Source organism: Pituophis catenifer, unplaced genomic scaffold (genome assembly GCF_029215685.1).
Source record: "Pituophis catenifer annectens isolate HBS135680 unplaced genomic scaffold, rPitCat1.0.hap2 SCAF_4, whole genome shotgun sequence".
Classification (NCBI taxonomy): Eukaryota; Metazoa; Chordata; class Lepidosauria; order Squamata; family Colubridae; genus Pituophis; species Pituophis catenifer.
The window spans coordinates 130,360,225-130,370,899 of NW_027256884.1; the positions used below are offsets into that span (position 1 = coordinate 130,360,225).

At 43.0% G+C, this 10,675-nt stretch overlaps 1 protein-coding gene across 1 annotated transcript; it reads right to left on the reverse strand.

The window, feature by feature from the left end:
* Nucleotides 1-1,254: 1,254 nt before the first annotated feature.
* On the reverse strand, nt 1,255-8,852 carry KCNE3 (potassium voltage-gated channel subfamily E regulatory subunit 3). Its single transcript, XM_070944122.1, has 2 exons — nt 8,730-8,852; nt 1,255-1,692 (listed from the first exon to the last, which is right to left on the reverse strand). The coding sequence occupies exon 2, from the start codon at nt 1,672-1,674 to the stop codon at nt 1,399-1,401; it is 276 nt and encodes a 91-aa protein (XP_070800223.1). The 5' UTR covers nt 1,675-1,692; nt 8,730-8,852; the 3' UTR covers nt 1,255-1,398.
* Between the last annotated feature and the right edge of the window lie 1,823 nt (nt 8,853-10,675).

Consider the following 10,675-nt stretch of genomic DNA (forward strand, 5'->3'; position numbering starts at 1 on the left):
GACGGTTGCAGTGTCCCCGGGGGGGGCGCAGGGGGGTGTCACGTGATCCCATTTTGGGACCGTCAGACAAGCGAAGTCGTTGAGGAAGCCAGATTCGCTTAACGACGGTGTTATTAAGAATTGCAGTTAGTGAATCCCTTGTGACGAGAAAGGTGGTAAAATGGGGAAAAAACTCAGTTAACAGCTGTCTCGCTCAGCAACAGAAATATTGGGCTCCATGGCAGTTGTAATTCGAGGACTACCACTAAATAAACCCTTCTGTGTTTTGAACTTGGCGAATGCGCCTGGCTATTTGCACCTGACAGAACCCCGGTCGTAATGTTGTGGCTGCCCATCTTGTAAAATGAGGCAAAACTCACTTAACAACTGTCTGGCTCAGCAACAAAGTTTGGGCTCCATTGTGGTCATACGTCGAGGACTGCCTCTATACGTTGGTGTGCATAAGTGCACGCAAGAGAGAGAGAGAGAGAGAGAGAGAGAAACATCTCTCTCCAATTTCATTGTAGAAAAACAGCATCTACCCAAATTTTTAAAGGTTGACTTTTCCATAAACATGTATACACCCGAACTAAACTGTGTTGTTTCTCTATGTCGTGTATGTATGCAACTATATACATAATTTTGTACTAACTTACTTACTTATCTTGTCATGTTTACGCAGGGTTATATTGGAGGTGGTGACCCTTAGAGATGTATGCAATGAAATTTCATTTTTAATGTATGCCGATTAGTGTACATTCCAAGTGACAATAAAGATTCTATTCTATTCTATTCTATTCTATTCTATTCTATTCTATTCTATTCTATTCTATTCTATTCTATTCTATTCTATTCCATTCCATTCCATCCTATTCTTATTCTATTCTTATTCTATTCTTATTCCATATTCTATTTCTATTTCTATTTCTATTCTATTCTATTCTATTCTATTCTATTCTATTCTATTCTATTCTATTCTATTCTATTCTATTCTATTCTATTCTATTCTATTCCATTCCATTCCATTCCATTCCATTCCATTCCCTTTCTATTCTTATTCTATTCCATATTCTATTTCTATTTCTATTTCTATTTCTATTTCTATTCTATTCTATTCTATTCTATTCTATTCTATTCTATTCTATTCCGATCAATAAATATCGCGAACCCTCCTGCCTTCCAACTGGTTTATTGATAGGAAGAGGCAGATTGATCAAGTTTACCATTAGGAAAGTTTTTAAAAAATTACTTTACAAAACTTTATAAATGGGTAATTTGAGGCAGGCAAAGTCATCCCCTGTGGCTTCTTCGCAGACCCTCCTCGGAACATAGACCTTCCCCAAGTCCTGAGTTCGAGACTCGACACAGTTTCCCTTGCCGACCGAAAGGCCAGTGAGGAGTACCGTGGCTCCTTCTCCTTCAAATCATGGACACTCGGTTCTTGATGTACATGTGGTAAGGATCGCTGGGTTTATCCACCTCTCGGGATCGGGTGTAGCTCAGGATCAGGCTGCCCACCGTCAGGGCGAACAGGAGCATAATGAAAACGATGTACATGTAAGCGTAGGTGTCTTTTCCCTCCCGGTCGGCCTTGCCCAGCTGGGGACACGGCTCCACGCGTGAGAGGGTACCGTTGAAGAGCCTCAACATCAAGTCCAGCTTCTGGAACCAGCCCTCGGTGTGGTTAGAGGCCATCCTGGTCTTGGGCCAATGCTGGTGGAACAAAAGAGAAAGAAATTCAGAATATCAACCATCCTCTCCAGAGAACAGAACTGACTTCCCTGATGAGAATTTGGGGAGGAAGGATACATCTCTCCCTCTACAGTGACCTGCATATGGATGAGACCAGAGGTCTCCTCTAGGGCAGAGGTCTCCAACCTTGACAAGTTTAAGCCTAATGGACTTCAACTCCCAGAATTCCCCAGCCTTCTGGAAGCTGAAGTCTGCCAGGCTTAAAGTTGCCAAGATTGGAGACCCATCCTCTAGGGTGCCCCACCCCACAAAAGTCTGACCAACTTCCTCCTTTGTGATTCTCAGAGGATTTGTTTGTTTGTTTTTGCAAACATTTTTATGGTATTAAACTATTAAGTCTTATAAAATACAAAAGTAAATGAACGGAGCAATGAGGAGGGAAGGGAAAAGGGAAAGAGAAGTGAAGAAAAGAAAAAAGAAGCATTGACTTCCGACTCTCTCTCTTACCCATAAAATAAGACATGAACATCAAATCACAGCTTTTTGTTTTTCCATAATAATATTTGCCAGAGAGATATCTTTGTGCAGCCATGCTTGGTTTCTTCTTGGATTTCTTGTTTTTCTTTCTCAGTGGTATTGCGCTAGACTGGGCTTTTATGATCATATTTTTTCAGAGTTTCCCAAGATTCTTGAGTTGTGCTCCCCTTTAGGATTTTTATCCAAGGAATCTTTCTCTCTGAGTTTATTAAAATAAGCTCTTTTACAATCTAAGACTGGTATCATTATGTTCTATTCAGTCTTGGGATTCAAGATTTTTTACTACCGGTTCTGTGGGTGTGGCTTGGTGGGCGTGGCATGGCTTGGTGGGCGTGGCTTGGTGGCAGGGGTGAAATCTACTTACCTTCCTTACCGGTTCGGAAGTGCACACGCCATGTCACGTCACAATCATGTGTGTGCGCACACCTTCTGCGCATGTGCAAAACCTTCTGTGCATGCACAGAAAGTAAAAAAACATTACTTCCTGGTTAATCTCTACTGGCGATCTCTACTGGATCAGGCAATCCAGTCCAATCCGGAGCATTTCACCCCTGCTTGGTGGGTGTGGCAGGGGAAGGATACTGCAGAATCTCCATTCCCACCCCACTCCAGGGGAAGGTTACTGCAAAATCCCCATTTCCTCCCGCTCAGTTGGGACTCGGGAGGCAGATGGAGGCGGGGCCAGTCAGAATTTTTACTACCTTTTTTTTTTTAATTTGATTTATAGGCCGCCCTTCTCCGGAGACTCAGGGCGGCTTACAATGCGTTAAGCAATAGCCTTCATACTTTTGTATATTTATACAAAGTCAGCTTATTGCCCCCACAAACCGGGTCCTCATTTCACCTACCTTAGAAAGGATGGAAGGCTGAGTCAACCTTGAGCCTTGGCAAGATTCGAACTTACTAATTGCAGATAGCTGGAGTTAAATTACAATGCATTAGTCTGCTGAGCTATCCAGGTTCTCTGAACTGCTCAAAAATTGTTGAATTCTAGTATGACTTGGTCACTCTCACCCAAGGTTCCTGCAGTTTCAACTCCCTCTATCACTTCTTCTCTGTAAGAATTAAGCCCAGTATGGCTGCCCCTCTAGTTCCTTCCTCTACCTTTGGGACAACAAAGTTGTCAGCTAACTTGGTCAGGAACCTATTTGATTTCTCACTTCGTGCAGAATTAGTCTTCCAATTGATGTCGGGGCAATTGAAGAACCCTCATTAGTATTGTGGTGTGTTTCCTACATATATCTCTGTTCGCTGGTTAGCAAAAAGCTAACTGCTTGATTGGGTGGCCTATCTTATACCCCCTATGGCCACGTCGTTCTTTTTTTCTTTTATGTTTTATACGAACCAGTCATTTCTGTAAAGACCTATCAATCTAATAATCTATAAAACCCAAAGTTACATTCTTTTCCACCTCGAGCATGAAATTCAAAAACGGTTTCCATGTCGACGTGATTCTCTGAGGATTTTTAAATGCAGGGAGTCCTCGACTTACGACGACAATGGAACCCACAATTTGTTGAGCCCACAAGATGTGGAGACTCTAGAAAGGGTGCAGAGAAGAGCAACAAAGAGGATGAGGGGACTGGAGGCTAAAACATACGAAGAACGGTTGCAGGAACTGGGTTTGTCTAGTTTAATGAAAAGAAGGATTAGGGATGACGTGATAGCAATATTTCAATATTTGGGGGGCTGCCCCAAAGAAGAGGGAGTCAAGCTATTCTCCAAAGCACCTGAGGGTAGGAGAAGAAGTAATGGGTGGAAACTAATCAAGGAGAGAAGCAACTTAGAACTAAGGAGAAATTTTAATCAGTGGAACAACTTTGCCTCCAGAAGTTGTGAATGCTCCAACATTGGAAGTTCTTAAGAAGATGTTGGATAACCATTTGTCCGAAGTGGTGTAGGGTTTCCTGCCTGGGCAGGGGGTTGGACTAGAAGACCTCCAAGGTCCCTTCCAACTCTGTTATTCTATTCTATTCTATTCTATTCTATTCTATTCTATTCTATTCTATTCTATTCTATTCTATTCTATTCTATTCTATTCTAATTTCCATCGCTAAGCAGGACAACTATTAAGTGAGTTTGGCCCCATTTTACGACCTTTCTTGCCACAGCGGCTAAGTGAATCACTGCCGTTGTTAAGTGAGTCACACGGTTGTTAAGTGAATCCGGCTTCCCCCATTGACTCGACTTGTCGGAATATCGCAAAAGGGGATCACATGACCCCGGGACAATGCAACCTTCACAAGTACATGCCAGTTTCCAAGCGTCTAGATTTTGATCACGTGATCGTGGGGATGCGGCAGCGGTCGTAAGTGTGAAAAACAATCCCAAGTCACTTTTTTCAGTGCCGTTTAGTGACTTTGAACAGTCACTAAAAGAATGGTTGTAAGTTGAGGATTACCCGTACTATTTTATTGCACTGGATTTTCAAATTTAGCAAAGTTTTATTAGTGTACTCATTGATGGAGAAGGCTTGATTATTGCTGATTTATTGTTATTATTGTTTTTATGCCTTTGATTTTTTTGTGCATGGGAGCGATAAGGATTTTGTTGTGAGTTTTTAGAGTAAAACTAGCTATATAAATACCCAATTAATCAAATTTTAAAGAAAACTTCCAGGTCATTTGTGATCCTCTTTTTAACTGAATTCGTTTATTTATTTTCCAATATTGTTATCCGACTGGGGAGACTGCTAGCAGTGTACAATAGAGGCAAGCAATAAAACGAAAACATGAATTGCGATAAAACAGAAGAACAGAACAGAAAAACAGTGTTGGAAGGGACCTTGGAGGTCTTCTAGTCTAACCCCCTGCTCTGGCAGGAATCCCTATACCTTTTCAGACAAATGGCTCTCCAATCTCTTCTTAAAAACCTCCAGGGATGGAGCGCCCACAACTTCTGGTGGCCAGCTGTTCCACAGGTTAATTGTTCTCACTGTTAGGAAATTTCTCCTTAGTTCTAAGTTGCTTCTCTCCTTGATTAGTTTCCACCCATTGCTTCTTGTCCTGCCCTCAGGTGCTTTGGAGAATAGCTTGACTCCCTCTTGTTTGGGGCAACCCCTGAGATATTGGAAGGCTGCTATCATGTCTCCCCTAGTCCTTCTTTTCATCAGACTAGACATATTTATTTATTTATTTTTATTAGTCATATTTCTGTGCCGCCCACTCTCCGAGGACTCTGGGCGGCTTACACCAAAGACAGTATACTAAATAGCATATTGCCCCCCAATAATCTGGGTCCTCATTTTACTCACCTCGGAAGGATAAAAGGCTGAGTCAGCCTTGAGCCTGGTGAGATTTGATCCGCTGATCTGCTGAACTAGCAGTCAGCTGAAGTAGCTGCAGTACTGCACCCTAACCACTGCGCCACCTCGGCTCCCTAATATATACATACCCAGTTCCTCATATGTTCTTCATATGTTTTAGCCTCCAGTCCCTTAATCATCTTTGCTGCTTTTCTCTGCACTCTTTTCAGAGTCTCAACATCGCCACAGTGGCGCGGTGGTGAGAGTGCAGTACTGCAAGGCTAATTCTGCTGCCTGCCGGCTGCCTGCAATTTGGCAGTTCGAATCTCACCAGGCTCAAGGTTAACTCAGCCTTCCTTCCTTCCCAGGTGGGTAAAATAAGGACCCAGATCGTTGGAAGGCAAGAGGCTGACTCTGTAGACCGCTTAGAGAGGGCTGGGAAGCACTATAAAGCGCCATATAAGTCTAAGTGCTTTTGCTATCTTTTTTTACATCGTGGGGACCAAAACTGGACGCAGTATTCCAGGTGTGGTCTTCGTGTGGCACGGTGACCCACTCCACCCCTGTTACAGGTAATTCTCGAAATATTCAAAATATCTTATATTCGATCCTATCTTGTTCCTGCCTTCTGCAATGGCCGATCCTTTTTCTTTTTTTCCTAACCTCAAGATTGTCCATCTTTCTTCTTTAAAAAAAAAAAAAAAACTCCAGTGATGGAGGACCCACAACTTCTGGTGGCAAGCTGTTCCATTGATTAATTGTTCTCCCTGTCAGGGAATTTCTCCTTAGTCCCAGGTTTTGTTTCGCTACAGATCCGGTTCCTGTTGACCTTTTTGCCCTCTTTTCCAATAATCTTAGTAACCTGAGAGGTGATAACAGCCATACCTGGCCTCCAGGTGTGTGTTTGGAGAACCTGCCCCATCCTGCTGGGCATTACAGGTTTTAAGGGTGCCGTTTTTTTCCCCTCTTAGGATCTGTTTCTCAAAGTTGGGTTTGTTTTAAATCGCGACCAAAAATATTTAATCATTTTAAACTGTTTTTAAATTTTGTAAGTTCTGTTTTTTATTTCGGCTGTTCACCGCCCTGAGTCCTATTGGAGAAGGGCGGTATATAAATTGAAACAAACAAATAAACAAACAAATAAATAAATAAATAAATAAATAAATAAATAAATAAAGTTGGCCTCTTTTTGGTTAAACTGCACCTCTAGCGAACCATTTATTTGCTTAACAACTGCCACATTCACTTAATGACTGTTGTTTAAAAAAATTGTTGTAAAATCAGGTAGATCATGTGACTTGAGAAGCCCTGGTTAACTTGAAGAGCCCTGGTAGCACAGCAGACTAAAGCACTGTTATTAACATCAGCTGCCTGCAATTACTGTAAATTTGAATCTCCCCAGGCTCAAGGTTGACTCAGCCTTCCATCCTTTCTAAGGTAGGTGAAATGAGGACCCGGATTGTGGGGGCAATAAGCTGACTTTGTAAAAATATACAAAAGGATGAAGGCTATTGCTTAACACATTGTAAGCCGCCCTGAGTCTCCGGAGAAGGGTGGCATATAAATCAAAATTTAAAAAAAAAACAAAACTTACCCATTTTATGACTATAACGGGCAGGCCCCATGACCGTCGTATGTCAAGGACTACCTGTCTCTCTCTGCTACTCTTGAGATCCAGAGAAATTTTCCTGACTTAGGTCGATGTGAGAAGGAGGCATAAGGTGTGAGAAGGAGAGACGATCGTTTGAATGGGAGCCAGCCGTGTGCGGCAGCCGCCCAAAAAAGCTAATTTAATCCTAGGCTGCATTACTAGAGGGACAGAATCGAGATCATGCGAAGTTCTAGTACTGGTTTACAAAGCCTTAGTAAAGCCACACTTGGAATATTGCATCCAGTTTTGGTGGCCACGATGTAAAAAAGATGTTGAGACTCTAGAAAGAGTGCAGAGAAGAGCAACAAAGAGGATTAGAGGATTAGAGGCTAAAACATATGAAGAACGGTTGCAGGAACTGGGCATGGCTAGTTTAATGAAAAGAAGAATTAGGGGAGACATGATAGCAGTCTTCCGGTATTTGAGAGGCTGCCACAAAGAAGAGGGGGTCAAATTATTCTCCAAAGCACCTGAAGGCAGGAGAAGAAGCAACGGATGGAAACTCATCAAGGAGAGAAGCAACTTAGAACTAAGGAGAAATTTCCTGACAGTGAGAACAATTAATCAGTGGAACAAGTTGCCACCAGAAGTTGTGAATGCTCCAGCACTGGAAGTTTTTAAGAACAGATTGGACAACCATTTGTCTGGAATAGGATACGGTCTCCTGCTTAAGTAGAGGGTTGGACTAGAAGACCTCCAAGTTCCCTTCCGACTCTGTCATTCGGTTATTCTGTTAAGAAAGACGAACACTCTTAGATTTCCTCTAAGAGAAAATCAGCCTTAAAATATTATAATCCATGCCGTTCTGGGATCAGGCAGGTTGCTATGAACCTGTTTGGTGGGAACACTTAAGGTCCCTGCCAGCAACAGAACAAAAGCTGATTGATCGCCTGGCACAAATTTGCACACCTGGGCGGGATCGGTCACACCGACACAACAGGGTAACCATTCTGTCAAACCGAAGTCCCGTTGCATTCAAAGGGACTTACTCTTTGTAGGCTAAAATTAGAAGGAGCCTTGGTGGAGCAGCAGACTAAAGTGTTGTTAAGTAGCACCAGCTGCCTGCAATTACTGCAAGTTCAAATCTCACCAGGCTCAAGGTTGACTCAGCCTTCCATCCTTCCGAGGTAGGTAAAATGAGGACCCAGATTGTGGGGGCAATAAGCTGACTTTTGGGGGGGCCAAAAGCCCTACTAAGCAGGTATATACAAAAGTATGAAGGCTATTGCTTAATGCGTTGTAAGCCGCCCTGAGTCTCCGGAGAAGGGCGGCATATAAATTGAACCAATAATAAATAAATAAATAAAATAAAATGCCCAAGACGAGCGTCTCTTGAATCGCAAGATGCAATTAACCTCACCATTTTTTAAAATTTCCCGAATAGCAAAGTCTCGATTAAGCTCTTATTACAAAAATGAGAAACTAGTCCGACCAGTTTCAGAACTCAAGTTTCACTTCTTCTGACCACTTCCTGATAGTTGCAAGAATCAAGGGCTCTTTTATGCAATTCAACACAAAAACACACACAGACACACCAGCTAATTTTCTGTCTTCCCTCAACAACGGCAGTGATTTGCTTAACAATAACAACAACAAAAATAAGACCACGGAATCAGCACGACTCACTCAGCAACCGCCTCGCTTAGCAACGGAAACGCCGGTCCCAACTGGGGTCGTATGTCGAGGACTGTCTGTACTGCTCCTCACCGAAAGGACGGGTGCGAAGATTGTCTCTACGGTACGCGAAGCCCAAAGCAGAACCTGCTTGGCAGCCCTGCACAAAATGAAAAGCAGAAACGGTGGAGGGAGCCTTTTTATCTTCCAGACAAACCGAGATCCGCCCTCCTAGCAATCTTCTATTTTGGTTGAATGCCCTGGAAGACGGGATCATGGGATCACCCGATGCCTTCTCCTGGCACGCTTCTGACTCTTCATAAAAGGGTTCGTCGGTTCTGCCAGACTCCGCCTGATTTCTGGCTAGTCTCGGCGAACACACAACTCTCCAACTACAAATAGTTGCAATTCTTGAGTATCTCAGAACAACAGAGAGGTGGAAGCGACCTTGGAGGACTTCTAATCCAACCTATCTTTGCCCAAGCAGACAAGTGGCTGTCCGATCTCTTCTTAAAAGTCTCCAGTGATGGAGCACCCACAATGTCTGGAGTTAAGTCATTCCACTTATTTAACAAATTAACAGAATGGAAAGGGACCTTGTAGGTCATCTAGTCCAACCCCCCGCCCAGCAGGAGACCCTACACCATTTCTGACAGAAAAGGGGCGTGCATAAGCGCACCAACGTGCCTACCGTCCCTATCCTAATGTCCTCTTTTATTCCTATCCATTTCATGTATTCATAATCATGTTTATACTTATACTGCCCAAGGAGCTGCTGATCCAGTTCTGCAGAGGAATGATGGAGTCTGTCATTTGCACCTCCATAACTGTCTGGTTTGGCTCTGCAACCCAACAAGACAGACACAGACTTCAGAGGATAATGGGCTGCTGCCTTGGTGGCGCAGCGGACTAAAGTGCTGTTAAGTAGCACTTAGCTGCCAGCTGCCTACAATTACTGCTAGTTCAAATCTCACCAGGCTCAAGGTTGACTCAGCCTTCCATCCTTTCGAGGTAGGTAAAATGAGGACCCGGATTGTGGGGGCAATAAGCTGACTTTGTATAAAATAGAACACCGCTTGGGGGGGGGCGAAAACCCTACTAAGCAGGTATATACAAAAGTAGTAAGGCTATTGCTTAACGCACTGTAAGCCACCCTGAGTCTCTGGAGAAGGGCGGCATATAAATCGAACCAATAAATCAGTAAATAAATAATTAGAACTGCAGAAAGAACAGCGGCTACCAACCTGCCTTCCATGGAGGACCTGTCTACTGCACGAGTCAAAAAGAGGACTGTGAAAATATCTACAGACCCCTCGCATCCTGGACACAAACTGTTTCAACTCCTACCCTCAAAACGACGCTATAGAGCACTGCACACCAGAACAACTAGACACAAGGACAGTTTTTTCCCCAACGCCATCCCTCTGCTAAACAAATAATTCCCTCAACACTGTCAAACTATTCACTAAGTCTGCACTACTCTTAATCTTCTCATCCTTCCTATCACCCATCTCCTCCCACTTATGACTGTATGACTGTAACTTTGTTCCTTGCATCCTTACAATTTATATTGATATTGTTTCCTGATTGTTTATTTGTTCCTTATGACTACCATTAAGTATTGTACCTTATGATTCTTGACGGATGTATCTTTTCTTTTATGTACACTGAGAGCTTAAGCACCAGAGACAAATTCCTTGTGTGTCCCAACACACTTGGCCAATAAAGAATTCTATTCTATTCTATCTGTTATCTAATACACGCTTGACAAAAAAAAAGATGGCAGTCAAATCTCTTCTTGAAAGCCTCCAGGGATGAAGTTCCCACAACTTCCGAAGGCAACTTCTCTTCCATAGGTTGATTGCTCTCATTGTCAGAAAATTCCTCCTTATTTCTAGGTTTATTTATTTATTTATTTATTGGTTCGATTTATATGCCGCCCTTCTCCGGAGACTCAG

What these genes read in the sequence shown, in the direction of transcription:
- KCNE3 (XM_070944122.1), bottom strand. Translation starts at nt 1,674, where the DNA reads ATGGCCTCTAACCACACCGAGGGCTGGTTCCAGAAGCTGGACTTGATG.